Genomic DNA, 22699 nt, shown 5'->3' with positions numbered 1-22699 from the left:
TAATATCTCTTTTTTTAGATGGACTGACCAGAACTGTACACAGTATTCAAGGTGTGGGTGTACCATGGATGTATACAGTGATGTTCTGATAGTTTCTGTTTTATCTATCCCTTTCCTAATGATTCCCAACATTGTTAGCTTTTTTGACTGCTGCAGCATATTGAGCACCTGTTTTAAGAGAATTATCCACAATGATCCAAGATCTCTTTGAGTGGTAACAGCTAATTCAGACCCAATCATTTTGTATGCATAGTTGGGATTATGTTTTCTAATGTGCATTGCTTTGTTTTTATCAACAATATTCTAGAGCTGGTTGGAATTTTCTTAAGTATGAGTTTTTTAATTAAATTTTTAATCAAATTCTGTTTCCAATTTTTAAAAAAAGAAAATGCTGAGGATGTTGGGATTTTTCTACCTACTATAGAGCTGGTCAATTTTTTTGACAACTGTAAAATTGTCAAAACGCTGACATTTTTCAAAATTTGGAAAAATCTAACTTTTTGGGTTTTTTGAAAAATTCCTGTATCACTGTTTTTTCAACAGACTCTAGATTCTGCAATATATAAAATAACAGTTATTGCAACATTAAAATCAGGAAGTTCAAAGTTAGCGTTTCCCAATGAGCTTACACATGCTCCCCTGCACATTGTGCTTTACGTTAGTGTCTTTCATTACATGCTCATATAATATAGATGCAATAATACCAAATGATATTTATGTACATCCAGGATCATAGAGAATAGTCAGTTACAATATATATCAACAGTTAATGCAGTAAGTTGGGTCCAAGAATGGTATTTTAAGCAAGGTAATATATTGAGCACCTTTACTGTACTCTGTACTGTAATTAAATAGTTTATGGATGTTATATGTGCTCAGCCTCTCCAACCTAAGAAATGTTTGCATGACTGTGCAGATTCAAATAGATAAGCCTCTGGAGCACTTGGCATTGGCTGCTGTCGGAAGACAGGATACTGGGCTAGATGGGCCATGGGTCTGACCCAGTGTGGCCGTTCTTATGTTCTAAAAACTATATACAATGAGATTGAGAGTTCCTACACAGGTATTTCCACACAGGTGCCTGTAAACATCTGGTATACATTACCAATATCTGATCATCTGTATGGTATAGCTGTATTTGGACTGGCATGTAACAGAGAACCGATTTAAACATTATCATGTCCTTTAGGCTACAGCAATTAGAGAGAGGATCGGCTATCCAGATGAGATCATAACTGATACCAATAAGCTGAATAATGAATACCAAGATGTAAGTATCCATAAAGTCATTGTGCAAACAGTGATTAAAAATGGCTCTTAAGAACTAGACTGTGATTATGCTACATGTCTGCAGGGATATAAGGCGTAAGATTTCACCTCCACATGGGCTACCTGGATCTTGAATTCAGGTGTGCAAGAGTCAGGGTGTGGGTGGAGTTTAGGCTTTCCACTTTCCACTCCCCACATGCAGGTGGCACAGGTGACTGATCCAGCATGGTGGAGCAGGGTGACGGGGGGCGTAATCTGCTGTCGGTATAGGCCAAGACATGCCAGGGGGATGGTGCATAAGTGCAGTTTCCAATGGAGTTATACCAGCATGGAATTGGAGTAGTACAATGGTGAATCAGGCCCAGTATTTCCACTGACTATGTGTGAATTAAACAGCCCTGCTTTAAGAGGCTGCAGTGTCATGGAATTCAGTGAAGTTGTGCCCATTTATATCAGGGTTGAATTTGACCCTTCATTTGTGACCTTGTGCAAGTCACTTAATCTAAACTGTATCTCAGTTTGTACACCTGCAAAGTGTGACTCATAATTATCTCCTACCTTGCAGGGATATTGTGAGGATAGCTTTAATTAAAGGAGGTAAAGCATGTGGAGATCCTCAGATAGAAGGTGGTGTAAGAGTGCAAAGTGCTGTTAATATTTTTAAAGCTAAAAAAGAATGGAGAGGCATAAAAAAATTCAGAATATCTTCTTAAAATAACCTAAAGGCCTGATTCTGACATGGGGAGCAGCACCTTACCAGACAGGTAACACCATTGATTTGAATTAGGTGATTTCCAGAGTAAGACACTACTCACTCCAAGTAATGGTGGCAGAATCTAGCCCTAAATCTACAAATAGGAAATAGTGGTGGCAAATAATGATCCTTTGGGTTACACTGCACCATTACATTGCATTAGCATGTGTCCTTGTGCTGTTGTAGCTGTGATACCCAATGGATGATGTTATAGAGCACTGAAAACCAAGATTTGCTTTTTGCAGTTTAGAAATGTTCATAGGAAATTCATCACTGTGAACACCATGCTCAAAAGTGGACTTTTTAAACCAGCCCCTCTTCTGTAGCAGTTGAATAACAAAACTGCAATATAATTTTTCTTTTCTTTCTCCTTTTTTTTAGTTGAACTACAAAGAGGAAGAGTACTTTGAGAACATCATTCAAAGTTTGCTATTTAGCCAAAAGAAGCGGCTGAAGAAGCTCAGAGAAAAAGTAGACAAGGAAGAGTATGTATTTTAAATGTCTGTGCATTGTGTATCAAGAGTGTTTAAAGTAACACATAACTGGTTTGCAGTTAAGCACCTATGATTGGCTACACTTCATCTGCCCCCCTGCTCTCCAGCACTTCCCTTTTCACCAGGGCTCAGTTCCATAAGGCCATAAAGGTTTGCTAGCATTGCTGAGCACCGGGCACATTTCTCCACACTATGCAAGCACTGTACTAAGATTTCCTGCACACACTGAAAGCTGAGCACTAGCACTTTGACGTGCTTGTCAAACCCTAAGTCAGCACAGATGTTACCAGGGAACTATGTTCTCCAGATGTTCTCTCATTAATTGGTGTCTAAAGATAGTGATGAATTCAGAAAAGAACAAGTGCCTGAATGTCTATCAAAATAACAAAGGTTATTACATTTATTTAGGTAATATAAAAAAAATGCATGCATGATACAGCATGTATATTGGTGAGTTTTTTGGGATCTTGTGAGGTACTGAGCTCAGCGTGATACCATAATAACAGTTTAGAGACACTGAAGCAAAACTCAGCTATATTACAAATGCAATCTATCATGTATACATTTATCTTATAAATATGATCTGTGAGGCACAGTGAAGTCAATGGGAGGTTTGTCTACCTAGCGACTCAGGATATGACTCTTAATGACTGTACACATTTAATACAGATCTTATAAGAAGTCACAAAAAAGAGTTAGGCAAAGACTTAGGTCTGGGCTATACCTAAAACTTAGGGGACCTAGCTATGTTGCTAAGGAGGGTATATTCACACCTCTGAGAGATGTAGTTAAGCTTATGTAAACCTCAGTATAGACATTACTAGGTCAAAGAAAGAATTCTTCCAGTGACGCTTAACTACTACCTCTCAAGGGGCTGGATTTGCTACAGCGATGGAACAAACCCTTTCATCACTCCAATAAGTGTCTACACAACAGTGCGACAAAGCTGCAGCGCTGCTGTTGTCCCACTGTCGCACTTGTAGAATGGACACACCCTTAGAGATAGAAAGCATTCAAATATAGAGACAAGAAACAGTGGATGGCCCTAAAAGATATGGGGGCCTCCTTCCAACCTGAACTATTACTATGATACTTCACTTAGGTCACTTAATTAAATTCCATAGCATGTAACTATTGCAGACTAAAAGCAGTTGATCTAAGTATTTACATCTGTGCAGCTCTATGAGTGCAGCTAGCTACTAAACTTGTGCATGTCCCTCTCTCCAGACAGAGCCCTTACGTTGCTCTATTACCCACTTCTCTTGTTTGAGTTTCATTTACACTCTGCTTTGACAATGCACTGCCCTGTTACCCAGTTCTCTTGTCTGGGCTCAGCTAAACTCTGCTTTCACTAGCATATCTTGAAACAACAGTTTCATTTTTCAGCCTGCAGACTGAAAAACTTCCTTTGTGCATGTTTTGAGAAAATGTCCAAAATGATCAGTATCAGAATGGAAAGAATTGACCTGCTGTGGACTGGGTTCAAGGCTATATGATTCACTGACTGATGCTTCTTTTTGTTTCAGACCAAAGCACAGTTTTTCAAGTTCTTTGTAAATTTTTCTTTCTGTTTCCTGGCTTAGAGAAAATGCCTCAATGCATCATCAAATTCTCTGTTTTCTCACCTGTTGTGAGATAATATACTTTGTGGCTATTTGACCAGATCTGCCCCCTGCTGCATATGAGGACTGTTCCACCACAGCCCAAAGCATAATGGGGTGAGGATTTAAAGAGCACAGCTTTACTTTCCAAGGGAAGGCTGAAACAAGCATGTACAGAATCAGCACATGCCCTGGTTGTCCTGACCACATCCTTGCCCTGCTAGCACTGCCTCCTTTTTTGGCTATTTTAGCCAACTTGCAGAGAGACGATTATGGCCAACATGGATCACCACAAATTCATGGGGACTGTTGTCATAAATAAGGGCTGCAGAACTGGATTTGTTTGGTTTATCTTTGTAGGTTTATAGTTTTTAGCTCAGTTTTGCCAGAATCCCAAAAGACTACAAGCAATCTTTTTCAGCCTGTCCCTTTACCACCTTATACTTGTTTTTTGTCCATGGTCATGAGGTATTCCCCATGCAGCCATCAGACTGCAGCTGTGCACGGGATGAATCTTCTTGGAGGGGACTCTAGTCTGTGCCCCTTTGACCAAGAAACCTGAGCTGCGTAGGCTCCAGGCACCCTTCTTTAACTACCTCTTGTTAAAGGTTGAAGGCTGTTTTATGTCTCTGGGATGGTCAGCAGGAAACTCCAAGTAGGGTAAGACTCAGGCAGAATTAAAAACACTATTAAGAATAGAGAGAAAATCATATTAAAACAAAAGCAGCAGCTTACACTGTAAGAGTTTACCTAGAGAGTTACACCTTAGGTTAGTTGCAACAGGAAAAATGAAGCCTGACATGCCGAGAAAATACATTCTCCTTTCACCCATCTCTCCACTCATCAGGTCAGCATGTCAGAGACCCCCTTGCTCTCTTTTCTTTGTTCCACTCATAGTCCTTATACTTTTCAGAGTATTTTTTGCTGTGCCTTGCTTATCTCACTCTTGTGGTGTCCCTTTTGTCAGTGCCTCTCCTGTCCAGTCTATTGTCTGTATCCCCTAGCAGTTCAGACCTGCATTCCTCACTTTAGATAAACAGTTGCAGTTCCTGTTTTTCTTGTTCTGTTTTCACATCTTATTACCCTAAAGACCTAGTCCCCACTGCAATGGCTGCCTATTTTCTGTCCTGTCTTCACTACCAGGTTTCTCCTGTTCTTTGTTCGGACTAGAATTATTAGGTTGAATCAAGTTTGGTCTGCCTTTATGCTCTCACAAAGGCCTGGTCTACACCTAACACTTAGGTCAGTGAGATAGGTAGGTCGCTTGGGGTGTGTGAAAAATTCAAACTCCTGAGAGACAGAGGAGAATTCTTCCATCCACTTAGCTATTGCTTCTCAAGGGTAAATTTACTACAATGGTGGAAAACCCCATCTACACTACAATGGTGTGGCTGTAGTGCTTGTAGTGTATTCACATCCGTAAGCCAGGTCTACACTAAAAAGTTAGGTCAGCCTAGCTATGATGTACAGGCGTGTGAAAAATCGATACCTCTGAGTAACATAGATAAGCTGATCTAACCCCACCCTAGATCGTGCTATGGCAACAGAAGAATTCTTCCGTCAACCTATCTACCGCCCCTCAGGGAGGTGGAATAACCATGACGACAGGAGAGCCCCTCTTGTCATTGTAGTGAGTGTCCACTCGACACTGAAGCTCTACAGCACTGCAGCTGCAGCATTTCTAATAAACACATAGTCTTACACTACTGTGTTAGGCAGGAGTAAATACACCAAAATCAGTGGAGTTACCTGATATAAAACAGGAGTAACTGAGAAGAGACTCAGGCCCAAATGATTTATTATATATTGCTTATTATTCATTCTTAATATTCATTTTACTTTATATCAGGTCTGAACCATGAACAGAGTAGCTGATCTTTCACACAGTCCACTTATTTATTGTCATTTAAATGATGGACACTATCACAATAACTTACTTATAGGCAATAAGTTATCCAATAGACCATTTAAACAACATCGAAGTCCAAAGTCTGCTTGGAAAACTTCAAGTGGAATATCAAAGCCTATTTTATAAGCATAATAAAACAATTAGGGTTATCTTCTGGCTTGGAAGATATGTGCGCAGCTTTTATTAATGTGAAGGAAAAAACCTATCTCCTTATCATACAAGAACATTAGGCCAGATCGTACACATTGCTGAGTTCTTCTTCTGTGGTCTCAGATCTCAACCTTCATTACATCAAGATACAGGGTTTGATTCTGACCTCTCTCTCACCATAATATAACTCCATTGACTGTAGTGGATGTATTCCTGAATTGCAAAAGTGTGAGACAAAGTCAGATCTACAGAGCCAAATTCAGCACTAATATAAGCAGGCTTAGCTCCAGTGTAGTCAGTGGAGTCCCATCAGGACTGTATTTGTCCCACATGCAGAACAGAACACAATAAACAACACAACACACTGGTTTATGGGTATGTGAAAGGTAGGCATAAGAAACTATTCTTACTAACCATTTTAAAAAATCCTCTCGGTGTGTTTTTTGCTTATATGTTGATTCTGTAGATTAAATTTACAGTCAGTGAAATCATAAAGTTGGCAGATGTTTTCATGACTTCCATGTCATGTACTATAAATACCAAGCTGACAGTAGACAGAAAATTTCTGCCAATTGTATCACCTTTCTTCACTAAGCACGTAGCCATTGCCCCCTAAAATGTCCTCTGTTGGAACTTTATCAACATGAGATTATTAGGGCAAAGGTATCTTCACAGGTACTTTTCTAAACTAATCACTTAGAATGAAATAAACCCCTGCGCAGTGGCCAGCAACAAGCCACGTGCACGATTTGTGTTCCTCTATTCTGGGGTCTTAAGTGAGACTTATCTGATATATAGGCCTCCTTCTGGCCCTCTGTGCAGGTGTGAATGTCACCCTTAGCTCCAACACTGCAAGTTGAAGGTCTAGTACTAGGTGTCAGCTTAGGAAAGCATCTTCAATTGAGTGCCAGATAAAGGCAGTAAAAAATGTCTGGCACTAAAAATGGCCAAGATTTTTCAAGTATTTTCCATACGGTCGGCCTGACCCTACAAGGGGAGAAAAGATTGTCTTGTGGTTAAGGCACAGGACTGGAAGCCAAGGCAGCCTGGCTCTGCAACAACCCTCCTATTTGACCCCGTGCCTAGATTTCCATTTCTGTTAAAGGGAGTAATAATAGTTTCCTACCTCACCGGCATAGCTCAGTTGTGATGTCCCAAGATACGGTGATGAGCAACACTGAAATGCTTATAAAGCAAATTGCATGCTGAGCACCTTTAAATTTCAGTTTAAAGGAATTCAAGGTGCTCAGAACTCTGCAGACTCAACCCCCTTTAAATAAGAGTACATTTGATAGTAAATGAGAGCTCAGTGCTGCAGTTTTACTGAGGTACAATTCTCATCAGTTTGACTGGAATATTTTCCCTGTCAGGATCCCAAAAAAGGCAATCAGGACCCAGGATCAGAACAGGATAAAACCCAAGGCTGGGAGTGGCAGAGGAGTACATAGTCAGGTCCAGATCAGGGTCAATACCAAGAATCAGAGTCCGAGTCAAGACCTGAAGTCCAAATCAAGCTGAGGTCAAGCCAGGAATTCAAGAACAGAAAAAGTCAGGCAGCCACAGACGAGCCACAATGTTGCCTGGACACTTCCTGGAACACCCCTTGGGTTTATATAGGTCAGGGAGCCAATCAGGAGCCCTGGGGCTGCTGTCTGTCAAAACCTTAAGGCGGAAATTCCCAGGGTCTGTGTCCACCATGGGTCATGGAAAACGGAGCACAACTTGGTTACAGCTTTCTCTGCCAAGTGCCTAGTAGCTCTATAGGCCTGGGTTCTAGACCTGTGGGGGCCTTACATGTATGTGTAATGATCACAGGATGAAGTCCCCAATCCAGAGTTTTGGATTTATAGCTGATGCTGGATTCTGAAAATATTGACATACAAGACCATAAACAAAATTTTAATGAATCATAATAACCTACTCTCGGTATATCACTACTTGATCATATGCAATCTGGATTCATGATAATTTTTTGTGTTTGAAATTTTGGCAGTGAAATCTTCTAGTACTAGTAAAGGGAAATCTAACTATTGTCAGTAACTGGTGAAGAAGAGGTCACTTCCTTGGTTTGTTCCCGTGCCCAGTTGAGCTTGCTGTTAAGAATTTTATTTCTAACTAGACTTCTTGTATGTTTTCTGTAGGTGGATAAGTGGGGCTGCTGTCGTCAATGCCTTTTATTCTGCAAGCAGGAATCAGATAGGTAAGGTTTACTAGTGCCCGTAAGGTATAATTCTTTAATGGTCTGGTTATTTGTTTTTAAGCCCTGAAAGTGAAGTGCACCAGTAGCATAGGGACTGCAGAAGGCCCTGAGTTGTGGTGGAACCATGAAGGTTTCATTACTTCGGTAGTAGGTGATTGTGGAGCTTACACATGCGGATGAGAACTCCACATCTTCTGTACGTGGCAGAAGTGTGCCACCTATATTAGCCAGCAAGGATGGGAGTTTTCAGGTCAACTGTCGAAGGGATAGATGTGTGGCCAGTGGGTCAAAGATTACATAGGTCTAATGGCCACAAAACCTTGTCTGGGGATGCAAAGGTATTGTAGTACCTGTACCAGCCTGAGAGAGGCAGCAGTGGCCAGAGCTGCTCAGGGTTCTGTCTGTAGATTAGGGGCAAAGTCTGCTCCTTACAGCCCATTCAAGGCTCTCTTGCACAAAACCTATTTCCTCTGGCTTTGGTTGGGACAGTGAACTTCATCCAATTGAATAATGGAAGCATGAATTTACTGAACGTATTCCTTACAATCCCTTAACATCCCTTTTCATGTCCTCGTTATGGACCACAAATCTCCTGCCATTACTCACATGAAGAGGTACTGTCCCCTGTGAATATTCTCAACTAAATCAACAGGGCTGCTCTCAGAGAAATGTCCTTTTGTCAAGGTAACATTCTGCCCCATTCTGCTCCCTTTATACTATTCAAGAAACTATTTATACGTCCCCTACTGGAGATGCACCCTGGCAAGGAAGAGGCTGCAGTGGGCGCAGAGGTGGTGTAGCCAGCACCTCTGCATTCCTTCCACAACCCCTGGTGCAAGAGAGCTAGGGCATGTCAGGGGCAGAGTACTGGGAAGGGGATGGGTGGGACACCCTGGGGCCATAACCAACTGGCACAAGTTAAAGCAGCCCCAGCCTGCTCTAACCTGTGTCGGGGCTGGGGCGCATATTAGTATCTCCCTAATAATCCCTTCACCCTGCTATGCCTAAGTGCATGCAGCAGTGGACCTGGCCCCTTGTATCTATTTCAGTTCAAGTATCTGTCATTTCTGCTTTTTTCATCTTGGTGCCCCTGGGCAGTATCTTGCTTCATATGGGACATCAAAGACTTTGGCCTTTATAACCCCTTACAGAGACACCCCCCGCTGCAGCCAGCTGTCTCTGCTGGTAAGTGTGTGGGAAGTAGGTGGACCAACCCATGTTCCTGTTGTCTTTGTGGTATCATTCACCCTAGGAGTGCCTGGAGGAAGTGCTTCAGTCCTTGTGCTTCAGGGACAAGAGCTGTGTTGTGTAGGTGTGACAGGGTGCGTGTGGCGACGTTCCTAGTGCATACGGAGTAGCATGGCACAGTCTGGCTCTCCATGCTCAGGAGGAGTTGCACATAGGTTCTTTTAAAAGCTCTACTCTGAATGTACCCCATAACTCTACCTGAGTCTAGATTTTGTTATGTGACAGGAGTCAGGGAATCAATGACTCTTAGAGAAGGGTGCGTCAAAATCCATGAATCCTGACATTTTAGCATGTGAGTGGACTGGTGGCAGTTTGTTAAACAAACTGAACTGAGCGCCCTGGAGGCAATGAAGTTAAGTCCCAGGCTGTCCAGGAATATGACAGAGCTTGAACTCAGCAACAACATTAAGGACCAAACCAACAGTGAGAGCTTTGTGCTGAGCTTTCCTTGTCCAGCCCCAATATATAAATGTTATTTGAGAAAGGGAGGATGTTCTTGTGGTTCACACGTGGGATGACCTGAGACTCAAGAGATCTGGGTCCTATTCCTGGCCCTGACTAAGTGAGGACATTACAGCTGTCATTCTCTAGTTACCGGTGCTGTTATATGTGGGTTTGAGCAAATACTTAGCTAGCACTAGCTTCCTGTGACATATCAGGGTGTTATCCTGACCAGTGGGGAGGCTGGGCCATCCTTGCCCTGTAACCTGGTGTGCCTCGCAATGCCTTACTGTTGTAGCTCCCAACCTGGACCACTCACGAACAGCTTGCCAGCGTGCAGGTCACTCCAAGATATGTTTGTGTAACTGCTGCCTACCAGTCTCACCCTGGCTCTCACCAGCCTTCATTATACTTCAGGGTGACCCCAAAACACTCCCAGTCTAAGATTTTCCCCCAGAAATGTATGTCTTATATTGCCCCGCCCTCTCCTAGACAGTCCAATCTACTAAGTCTATTATTACTTTAAGGGCATAATATACAGCAACTTGCCACCTTAAATGGAGTTACCCAGACATTTCAGCTTAAACACACTGGGTTAGATAAAACAATAAAACAAGTTTATTAACTCCAATGAAATAGATTTTAAGTGAGTACAAGTGATGAGACATAAAAATAAGAAATAGTTACAAGAAAAATAAAGATAAAATACTTTCTAGTGCCTAACTCAGTGTTTCTCAATTGGTGTTCCGTGGAACCCTGAGGTTCCGCGGGAACACTGTTAGGGTTCCGCGAGAAAGTGACATTGCGTCGCCGAGAGCAGCTGTTCTCCACACCGCCGAAAAAAGGAAGATGTCCCGGATTTTTCGGCGGAGGGTATCGAGTATGAATGTAATTTCCCCACGGAGCCTAAAGGGTTCCGCGGGGAAATTTAATTGAGAAATGCTGACCTAGTTGTTTGTATATAATTTGCTTATTTCGACATTTTTTTTGGCCCAATATGTAAAAAATACTATTAAGAGTTTGGGGGGTTCCGCAATTATTTATCAAGTTCAAAAGGGTTCGTGGCCAAATTTAATTGAGAAACACTGGCCTAACTTAACAATCTATATTAGATTCAAGCAAAGCTTCTCAAAACATGCTTCCAGCAGTATTACTAACCAACCTCTAGGTCAGGACCGCTCTCCCCAGAGTCCATCATCTGCTTCTTTTGACCTCTCAGGTGCAAAGAGTGAGATTGACAGGGAAATAGAAGAGAGGTGCCTTTGGGGTGTTTGCCCCTCCTTTTTATAATTTCAGCCCTCCTCTTGAAAAGCATTTCCAGTTGAGAACTAGGAAATTAAGAGTCTGTGTGGAAGGATGTTCCCTGCTGGGTTATTTCACCTGTGTACGATCACATGCACGTTTCCTTTTGTTTCCTCCCTTTCTGCTTGATGACTCTGTTTACAGCTTAAATGCAAATTAAGACAAACATACACTCCTTTGTTCAAGACAAGTCTGTTTGGTGCTAAATGAGTCTGAACATGTATTTTTAATATCATACAGGGGGAAATTTATAACTTTACACATAATGCTACTACACATATTTTACCATGATATTACTGATCAACAAGTTATGAGTTTTCAAATGATACAAGGCATACCTTGTACAATGATTATTACAGTAGTGTGTGGGGTATGAATACAGGGGTGCATTCTGTCACACCTCCATAGGAATATAATTAGCTTATGTTTTGTTTGATATTGCCCCGTTTTGCCGGTACATTAAATTGCCACAAAAGTAGCAGCAATGTCATTAATTTCTCGTCATTGCATTTCCTAAAAATAATTAACATCAAAACATTTGGATAGTAGTTCTACAGTACAAATTGTGGTGATTAATTAAGTTGCTAATTATTCTCAGTAAGCAGCATGCATGGATAATTGCTGTTTTTTATTTTGCCTTTTTAATATTTTCTTATTCCCCCTCTCTTAATATTTGGAACCCAACTTGGATTTATAGCAAAATACTGAATGTATCTATTTTCTTTTGTCTCCCTCTGGGTAAATTGTCATCTAATTCCTCACTCCTGCTGTATTGTAGTTCCACAACCATACCATTCAGAATGAGAATTAATAACTTGCATTCTAGGGAACCCCCTGATGAGTGTAGAACAAGAACATACAGGGGATACAAAATAAAAGAGAATTCTCTAATTCATATTTGAGGAAAAAAGTTTTTAAACATTTAATTCTTCATCTTTAAAGAAAAATATCACAATTGAAACATGCATTTCATTTAATTTATTTATGTATTCTTGTCCTTGCTTTTCTGTTAATGGCCTAGAGAAATAAACACAGAACTGGGTGAAAGGAACCCCTCTGGCCCAAATCTTTGACTACTGCATATAACTTACTCCTACTGGTTCTCATGGAATCAATTAATATCCTCTGCTGGGTGCATAAGGTCTTATCTCTGACAATGACTCTTTGTGTGACCTTGGTCAAATAATTTAATCACTCCGCTGTTGCAGCCTCTGACCTCACTGGGTGGGGTGAGGATTGATTGCCATTGGTAGAGTAGTCGGAGAGTGCCAAATGCTATGAAGCAGCAGCAAAGGTCCAAAGTAAAAGCCAGTTGTGAGTTTCTGAGCAAATGTTTGAAGGGATGCTTTATTTTGCTCTATGTTAGTTTCTTTAGGGTTTTTTTTGTTTTTTGCTTTTTTTGTTTTTGTTTTTTGATGATTTATCTTCACTCCCCACAGACCCTTCCATACGTAAATACATTTACCTTTGCTGTTGTATTTGAGGCCCAACAGCTTGGCTTTCTCACTGAAGTTCATGTAAATGATTCTGTAATAAAGTACATTTCTTGTAAGTGATCCCATATGAATGAATTACTTATTAAAGTTGATGTGTGAAACAATGAATCAGTATCTTATTGTGTTTTCTTTCTTTGCAGTCTTCCCCGCAGGCATTTTGCAACCACCTTTCTTCAGCGCCTCCCAGTCCAAATCACTGAATTATGGTGGCATTGGTATGGTCATTGGCCACGAAATCACTCATGGGTTTGATGACAATGGTAAGGTTCAGGGTTCTTATAGGATAACCCTTTTTGCAGACATTACTTTTTGACTGCATACTTTGCAGTCTAATCATTCAAGGTAGCAGATAAAAGCTGGTGCTTCTAGAGCCAAATCCTGTTTTTTTTGTGCTTTGCCCTGGTGTGTTCTGTAATGATTTCCGACAGCAACAGGCAAAGTGCTACAGAGACATGAGGATAGCCTCAGGGCTGCAGCAGTAGCACAACATACGCTCTCCCTCCATCAGGGCTTTTTGACCAGTGGATCTCCTGCTTTTCCCCCAGGCTATTCCAAAAGCCCCTTATATGCTGGTGTGGAGATAGCCTTATATTGTCGGCAATCATACCTTTCCTTCCTGGCTGGAACACAGGCTTGTTCTGAAAGAAGGAAATCATTTATGTGATTGCTTCTTTACAGAAACACCCAATTGCATGGATAATTATGTCGTAATATGTTTTCTTCTGAGAAAGTAACTTTTATTGTCCTTCCTTACTGCATCATCAGTTTGTTTCTTACAGACATCATTCTGTACATATATCATTACAGGTAGAAATTTTAATGAGAATGGGGACCTCATAGATTGGTGGACTCAAGAATCAGCACAAAATTTTAAGGATCAGTCCCAGTGCATGGTATATCAGTATGGAAACTTTACGTGGGACCTAGCAGGTGGACAACAGGTAGGTCATTCATAATTTCTGTCTATACAATGTCATTTTAAATGAGATAAGATGAACATTTAGGGCCCAATTCCACAAATTCTTATTCATGTGAGCAGTTCCACTGTGGTATACAGCCCAGATTAGCCCCTCTCCATAAAACCTGGGGAAAGAGACTTTGGTGTATGAAATCTCCAAGAGGATCACCACATAGAAATCCCCACCATACACACACACACACACACACACACACACACACTGTCCCAGCAGGAATCAGGGTCCCTCCGCCCCCAGTGTAAGACCATGGTTTGAGCCCCCAAATCTGCAGGCTTTGGTTCTGAAGGCCCCCGTTCAACTTCCAGGCAGAACAGGAAAGATCACCTACTATATTTTTGGTTTCATTTCCTTGGAGCTGGGGATAATGTACATCCCAGTCTTAACTCATCCTTCCTGCTACTTTCCTGACCCAGTCAGTCTCTCCCTCTGCCTCCCAGGCAGCACAGATTCTGAACAACATAGATAACCATAGTGATGAATACCACAGCTCCCTCCAGACCCCTTGGAGACCTGTCTCTGAGTCCTGAATAAGGACAGGCTTGCAGGATCAAGCCCGTAGTCTCTTTGTGTAAATTGAACATTCCATTAATTCACAAAAGCAGGTGACAATAATATCTGTCTTATTTTTACTACTGATGGATACTCAGTCATATCAATGTATTTCCATTTCTCTTATAAATGGAGACTTACATTAGCACATTTTCCTTCCATTTCTGAAGGCTCCTTTACCCCTTTAGTCTGGAATTTATTTAGAGTCTAAGCAGAGCTGTGAACCCTTCAAGGTCATTTTGAACATTTTCATTAATTTATTTGTCAGAACCATGTTGCATATATTCACAGGCCATGAAGTTAAGCAAAGTTGGCCTTCAAACAGTCATGGCTGTCTCATAGAGGAAGGGTTTTATGGTTAATGGCCTGGATTAAGACTCAGGATTATATGGGTTCTATTCTTGGATCTGCTGATTTCCTGTGTAATCTTGGGCAAATCATATATGCTCTCTCTGCCTCCAGTCCCCAACTCTAAAATGGGGATAACAGCCCTTCCCTACCGCATCATGATGTTGTGAGAATGAATTCTTTAATGTGTGTGAGGCACTCAGATATCACCGTAGAAAATCCAATAGATAAATAACTGTTAAATCTCATGTATCTACAATCCAGGTTTGGAATGTATACATTTGCATGGGTTTGTATGAAGTTTGCAGGAGCACCAGAACAGCAGCCATATCCTGTGACTTGTCCCAAGCAACTTCTCCCAGTGAACCGCCTTCAAACTAAAAATGCACTGAAAAAAGCATCCTCCTAACCACAGGAGCAAAGAAATGTTGACGCAGAAAGAGCCCTGATAATCTAGACTCGTTGAGAAAGGCATATAAAACTAGACAGAGCTGAGGCAGACTCTGAGTGTCTTTGCAGTTCCAAATGTGCATTTCTCACATTTCAAAGTCTGAGTTTCAATGCCCTGTCACTTGAAGTTTCTGCTGAGCTGATGGCATTCTCTATGAACAGCTTGTAAAGGCTGGTATGGCACTAATGTGGCTTTCAGTTTGAGTTCCTATGCCTTTCACAGAGAAGGTCACGCAGCAAATGAGTCTGAGCCCCTGAAACACTGTTGCACAGTAAATGGGTGGAAGGTGTTTACAATAGCACCCAATTCCATTGTGAAAGGCCAGTTACTTACAACATCTGTCTTGTTTATTTTGGACTTCTCCAGATAACCCCATGCCGTGTTCAGCAGTGCCAAAAGCTGTTTGTACAAAAACCAGAGTTTCCTGCTGCAAGTGGTGAAGGAGGAGTTTCTCTCAGTTGTAACTTTGACTCTTATTGTCTCTTTGTTGACAGCTGACAAGTTGAGGAGTTTTCAATCTAATAGCTATATCAATAAAGATCACCAGAATCCTTTTCAAATCATTTAGGAAATAACAAGTGCATCTTTCTTCCTGATGTTTATCCACCCGCAGAATTAAATCTAATGATAAGTCGCAGTTTTATGGCTTCAGATGACATGCAATTTTGGATTAAGGACTGGCAAAGTTGTTCAATAAAAATAGTCAGGTTCTCCACCAGCATAGCTCCATTATCTTTAGTGTTACTATACTGATTTACACCAGATGAGGATCTGTCCGAAATAGAACATGAAGCTAAGGTGTGTTTGCTACCAAGGGGCCACCCAGCTTGCCTTATAGCCAGCAAAGTATGGCTCCAGCAGATTTGGTCGGATTAATTGATGACTTCCAACACCATGAAGTTTGGATCTTCCCTGTTTCATGGGTTTCCAGTGTATTCTGGCCATCACTAGCCTGGAGACCATGAGCAATGATGACAAAAGCCATCCTAAGCCAAACAAAATCAGCCACAGTTGGAATTGTAGCAAAAGTAAAGGGGATTGGTTTGAGAAAAGTAAGAAACTGGAGATTAAGGACACATAGAAGAACAAGAAAGAGAATTAATGAGCTTGCATCGATCAAAAGGGCTGGACAAGAAAGATAGGACAGCCATAAAACCCTGAGTGTATCAGGAGGGAGGGAATTAGGATTTGGAGACAAGGAAACAAGATGTTTTAGCATCTGAGACCTCCAGCCAAGCCCAAAGTGGGTAAATAAACAATAGATATTCAGAAGGTTAGCACTGTAATTCCCAGGATAGAGAAGCTTTTTCCTGGAAGAAAACTTGCAACTTTTTCATTTCTCTCTTTGCAGCTGAGTGGAATCAATACTCTGGGAGAAAACATTGCTGATAACGGGGGCATTAGACAAGCTTATAAGGTGAGAAAGATCCATTTTCTCTCTCTCCTCACAGTTAAGATCATTACTGTTGAAACAAATTTATTGAAGTGCCTTTGGGGGAAAAAAGCAGTTTGTATGTGGAAACACAGGACCCCACTTTACTGTAGTTCTGTTACCTAGTCAGCTCCTAAAACAACTGAAACCTTGTTATATTTTGTTCAGTTATTACTCACTTTGGGGAAAGGATTCTCTATTCCTAGAACTCTTTCGTTTATTATTGTTCGTTACAGCTCTCTAGCTCTCTCTTACTATCACCCATTGGGCATAAAGAATTTGTAGAATGAAAACAAATAATGCCACACAAACATTAACCTGACTGAATTGATCATATTGACCTGTTGTGTACATCTTTTCACCAGCAGTCTGTTTACGACAGGTGAGGAAAGGTAATGCTAGTCTTCCAAGCTCCACCCACAAAATAGATCCTGCCCACATGAGATGCCATTCACAGTAGATTGCTCAGATGTTTAAAATATGATCCTGCTTGCTTTCAGGCGTGGCTACCCCTTACTGAGGTCCAAATACACCCATCATCTCTGTGGGCTCCTTGTGCTAGACTATTGCTGGGTGGCAGCCCAGATGTCTAGCTAGGCTCTTCTAGGCTTCTTGGGTTTGGGTCCTTTGTTTGGGGGTAGTGGGAAAGTGACAGAACTTTCCCAATTCCACTCTTGTGGCATCAAAGTGAGCTATCTCTCACAGCAGATGATGCAGATCCTCATAATATGACCCTCCCTCCCCTTTTCTACTTTGATCAGAGTGAAATATTTCACAACGTTGACACATAAAGTATCATCACTACACACTAGTGCACCCATAGGGACAAATGGGACAGCTCAGACCTCTCAGCACTATTGTTTCAGGTTCTGCAAACACAGATATCACTGCATCAGTTACATTCAGTTAATGAGAGAGTTCCTGAGAAATTTAGATTTTGGAGAACAAGGCAGCAGCTGGAAAAAGAAGCTGGTTTGCCCTACCACTACATACTAGCTCAGTCCAAGCCCTGGTTTACTGGAATATGAAACAGCACAAATACACAGGACCTTATCCTGTCTGAAGTCAATGGGAGCAAGAGCAATCCTAGCACTGGGAATACTAGCAAGTCAGCAGTATTACTAAGAAGGAACTGGGTCTTCAGAGTTATTGTGATATCACAATTATGGTCTGTATTAGAAACGTGTGAAAGGTACAATTTTCATTTGAAGACAGATTTTTTTAATTAGATTTTGCAAGAATTTAATTCAGGGGAAAGTTTCACCATTTCTGCCAATGAATACTTTTTCTTCTTTTCAAAATAAAAAGATACACAAACAAAGAAACTTAATTCCAGCCTGAAAAATAGCCTACATTTTTATGAAAGTACCCCTGGGGAAAATTTCCTTTTTCATGAAGAAATGTTAGCATTTGTCACCACAAAATCAGTTTTACACCAGAAGTAGGTATGAGTCAGATTCTGATTACTCCATATTTACATTGTAGGCAATAGCTGTGAAGTGACTGCACATTTACACCATGTGAGCCAGACCAGATTTTGATCCAATAGGTCTTTTAATTGAAGAATTTGTCAGAATTCCTGTGGCAATAGTCTATGGAGTTAATTATATAAAACTTGAAATTACTTCTATTCATGGAGAAAACAGAGAATTTGGGAACAGTATAACAGTTGTGTGCGGTGTGAAACCAGAGAAAATGATTTTTGCTGCAACTGAAACTTGTTACCCCAATTGTAGTATCATAGAAAGGATCAGGCTAGGAGTGTTAGCTGATTAAACAGGGAAATAAAGCCTCTGTTTATATACCAATCATTTTGGAGACAGATTGTGCCCCCGTGAGACCAGGCACAGAGAAGTCCTTCATGTGCAGAAGGGGGTCAGTCCATTCCGCACTCCTGTCCACACAGAGTTACTCTGCATAGTGCAGAGTCCAGGTGGTCTGAGAGGACGAGTGGGTGGGGCAAGATGAACATTATCCCACTAGTTTGGTCTCATGCACTTGTGGCAAACAGCCAGCTCCACCCTAGTGGGTCTCACGTTTCTACCCCTTGTAGTGGGCCAGGGAGTCACCGGTTACCCCATCTCCCCAGGCTGAACAAGTCTTTTGTCCTTTCTCCTCAGCATGCCCCCAGGGCCAGGGGAGGTACCTTACTGTGGCTTCCTCCTGCCGGCTGGGGCAAGGGTTGTCTCCTTCTCTGCCCCTCTGGCTGCAAAGAAGCACCATCTCCTAGCCTGGGGGAAAGCTTCTCCTCCAGCTACCACAAATCTTCTGGCAGATTCCTTCTCCTGTGCTTCCACCTCCCCTCCCCCCTTCAGGGAAGGCAGGATTTAAGTACACCTGGACTAGCCCTTCATTGGGTCTAGGTGTCTCTAATTGCCCTGCAATCATCTCGCCTCTGCTTACAGGAAAAAGGGCTTTTGGCATTCTTGGGCTTACATACTGGCCCTGGTATGCCCTTTTGAGGCCCTCTGGCCTGACTTTATCACACACTGTACTTTAGGAAAACAGCACAGCACCAGGCTCCATTAACTTTTCTACATAGCCCTTTTGGGGGCCCTAGTGGGATAGTCCCCCCTGTTAGGATGGCTCCAAAGGAACATGCAGGCCTCCGAGCTGCTGAGGATGAGAGCCTACATGGCATTGGCTCTCTGGGCCCTGACGGATTTGGAAGTTGACCCTTCACTCTTTTCTGTGGGAGGTTCGATCCCCCTGCCTGCATGGAGATGATATGAGGGAATCTCCCAGAAGCCCCCTGCCATGGTTTATACCATGAAGGGGACAATTTAGCCTTCAGTGGTTAGTAATGCTGGGAAAGGAAATGCAGGGAGAGTACATGACAGTTAAATGGGATCTGATAAAATATTAATTATGGTAAAGCTTGCTGAAATGGGGAGGTTATTATCTAGAGTGTCTGTCTATAGCTGCTACCATTATTGTCATACATGCACGATTCTTCTCCTGTGCGTTATCTTTCCTATGAAAAGGTGCATGACATCTGGATATGACCAGCTATCACATCTTTCCTATTAAGACAATGGTATCACTGTTTTCTTTTTTATCAGTAAATAGCATTCCTTGGGCCTATTTCTCCTCCAATTACCTCAGTATAAATCAGGAGTAACTACCTAAACTCAATGGAGCTACGCCACTCTAAAACTGATCTGAGAGGAGAATCAGGCCCTGGGTTAATCAGGCCATTGAATTTCTTTCCTATGATGGCAAATGGGCCCCTCTTTTTTTTGCACATGGGTGGTATTCAGCCAGAGAGGATGCCAAGGGTAGTCTTGCTGTAGTATGTCAAAGAACCCATGTTCCGTCTCATTATAGTTCCATTTTGATCATTGAAATAGGAAACCATAACATTTTTGCTCCATACTTTTTGCCAGGCCTATGAAAACTTTGTTAAAAAAAACGGAAAAGAAAAACTGCTTCCCGGGCTTGACATGAACCATAAGCAGCTGTTCTTCCTGAACTTTGCACAGGTATTGTATCATTTTTTGACTGAAAGTTATGAAAATCATTTTGAGTTACAATTTCACAGTAAGCTGGAGCAGCAGGTTGACTTTTCTCATTCTAACAAGAGCTGGCAGGATTGCTAAATTGAGCAGTGTCCATGGCAGAGCAGAGAGGATGTTAATCCTAGCCATACACGTGAATTCATGCAGGAGTAAGTCTGCTAGTCACAGTCTGCTAGGCTCAAATGCCTTTGAAAGTGCACTACAATATGTGGGGTTATTTCACTGTGGTCCAATTTGAAATGTCGTCTCCCAGCATTAAATGTTTCGTAATAAAACTTCTCCTGAAAAATCTTATTCACAACAAATCATTTTTTGTCTATTGTTTCTAGATATGGTGTGGTACATACCGTCCAGAATATGCTGTCAACTCCATTAAAACTGATGTGCATAGCCCAGGCAAATTCAGGTCAGTGTTTATAATCCTCCTCCTCCGCTGTAACATAGCTTTTCATTGTAGATATCAAAGCACTCTACAAAGAAGAGACACGACTATCTCAAGGTTAGACAGCAGTTCAGTGGCACAGCTGGGAATAGATTGCAGACTTCTAGGCCAGTGTCCTTTCCACATTGCCTCCTATGATCATGCTCATTTAAGTTAGAGCTAGCTTGTGCTGAGGTTCTGCGCAAGATGGCTGACAGATAGACAGGGAAATTACTTAAGAGTCTGTGTGGCTTGAAGGCTATGGGTGAAATCCTGGCTCCGCTAAAATTTATGGCAAAACTCCTACTGATTTCATCAGGGCAAGAATTTCACCCAGTATGTCCCTCTTGACAGCTCAACTAAAGGGAGAAGGCTTAGTCAGGGAAAAATGAAGAAATCAAATGGTCTCACCACAAACAGGGATCATGGAAGGGAGAATGATGGGCCTCTTTCTGTTCTGGGAGCTCATTGTCCAAAGATATGTGGGCATCACACCAAACTGGAAACAGGAGATCCCACCAGAACTCAAGGGGCATTTTTGTTTTGTTTTTTATTGTCTGGATTGGGTCTCTTCCTTCACTGGTATTGCACAGACTGTGTGACGGCATCCCTACAGCTACATTATTATTACTTAATTGTACTGTGGCAGCATCTAAGGACCACAAACGGGCTTGAGGCTTGGGCACTGTACAAACACAAGGAAGACAAGGTCACAGTTTCCTACCTAGCCCTTGCAAGGAGGTAGGGGGAAGTCTGGTAACCAAGATTCTCCACTCCTTGACCAACAACAGACTCACACACTGTGGCATGATGGAGAGTTTATTTACTCTTCCCCCTGTCAGGGAACTGAGTCATAGGTGGTCAGGCCTAATGGTCAAAGTCCAAATGCCAGACCGAGGGGCAAGACAGGGTCAGAACCAGGAACCAGGGCCAAAGGTCACAACTGAAGTCAGAGTCCAAATGCCAGAACCAAGTGTTGAGACAGAGTGAGAGCCAGGAATCAGAGCCGAGAGTCAGAACTGAATTACCAGGAGTCATGGAAGGCAGGAATAGGGCTGATTCAGAGGCAGGAGTAAGGCAGGGACAGGACTGGAACAAGGCTGAGTGCAGGGCAGGGTCTAGGCTGGAGCAGTGGAGGAGCAGGGCTTGGAGAGACAAGTACAGGGAGGCAGAGAATTTGTGGGCATGGTTGCTGGGGAACCACAGAGCTACTGCTGCTGCTGAGCTTAAGAACCGGCCTGTTAGCTTCCTCAGCCAGTGATACAGGATGGTCCATCAGGCAGCCTAGCTGACGCGTTAGGCTGTCAGGAGTACTGAGCAGGTGCAGCTGTAGGGCCTTCCTCCTGATATCCCCTCGCACACTGAGTCAGCTTTCCCCGAAAGAGGTCAGCTTGGTACGAGTGACAATACATGGTCTTCTGAGGCTTCGGTGCTGTAGGCCGCGGAAGATGTTTGTGATGTGTGGGATAGAGATAGGGCTTGACGGGTCTGGTCAGGACCGGTTTGATAAGCGGCGCTACTCGGCCTGGTAAGCAGGCTGTGCAAGGCCATGTGAATTTGTCTGTGGTGCCAAAAGAGGAGGAAAGTTAGGAAGCATGGTCACGTGCTGTGAATTTGCCAATGCTAGCTGTACCTTAGGGTTGATATGTTATGCTGCAGATAAAAGCTTGAAATGCAAACTGCGTAATGAGACTCGGCCATGAATCCACTTGGATTGCAAGGCAAAATCCCCCAGCAGCCCGCTTCGCCGCGCGCCCTAGAGTCTCCCATGGCTGTTTGGAGCGTAAGCCGTGATTAAAGATAAATGTACCTACCTGGTGTGGGCGTGTTTTTATTCCTCACCTGGTATCCACAACCTGCAGGCAGCTGCGATCAGCGGTGCCTGGCATAATAGGTGCCCAGAAGCTGCAGATGTGGTCTGATTAGGGCCCTTAAATTTTAACCTAAGCTAGCACAACATTCAGTTTGAACAACATAAAAATACTGCGTTTGTTCTTATAAATCTGATTGGCTAAGTCCCGCTAGGGTGGTAGATGCCACAATACCTGTGCTAGCCACAAAAATCGTTGTGAAGCCTACAGCACTTGCACTCCTGCTGATCAAATTATCTTCTGATACAATTCAGCACATTACTTCCAA

At 42.3% G+C, this 22699-nt stretch overlaps 1 protein-coding gene across 3 annotated transcripts in view; it reads left to right on the top strand.

Moving 5' to 3' along the window:
- Positions 1–22699, top strand: part of MME (membrane metalloendopeptidase) — a 64173-nt gene that overhangs the window by 36456 nt on the left and 5018 nt on the right. For 2 of the 3 annotated variants that reach the window (XM_067549690.1, XM_067549580.1), the window contains exons 15-22: positions 1190–1270; positions 2405–2508; positions 8319–8377; positions 13005–13124; positions 13672–13805; positions 16541–16606; positions 20008–20103; positions 20469–20545. In XM_067549690.1, the coding sequence (XP_067405791.1) occupies positions 1190–1270; positions 2405–2508; positions 8319–8377; positions 13005–13124; positions 13672–13805; positions 16541–16606; positions 20008–20103; positions 20469–20545 (737 nt within the window). Of the gene's footprint in view, positions 1–1189; positions 1271–2404; positions 2509–8318; positions 8378–13004; positions 13125–13671; positions 13806–15555; positions 16607–20007; positions 20104–20468; positions 20546–22699 lie in introns of those variants that run through there. The other variant, XR_010919906.1, reaches the window with a different exon arrangement.

This window comes from Emydura macquarii, unplaced genomic scaffold (genome assembly GCF_026122565.2).
Source record: "Emydura macquarii macquarii isolate MOO-44397 ecotype Brisbane River unplaced genomic scaffold, CSIRO-AGI_Emac_v2 contig_18, whole genome shotgun sequence".
Lineage (NCBI taxonomy): Eukaryota > Metazoa > Chordata > Testudines > Chelidae > Emydura > Emydura macquarii.
The sequence above is the reverse complement of the archived record's forward strand: the minus strand, read 5'-3'. Positions and strand labels throughout refer to the sequence as shown.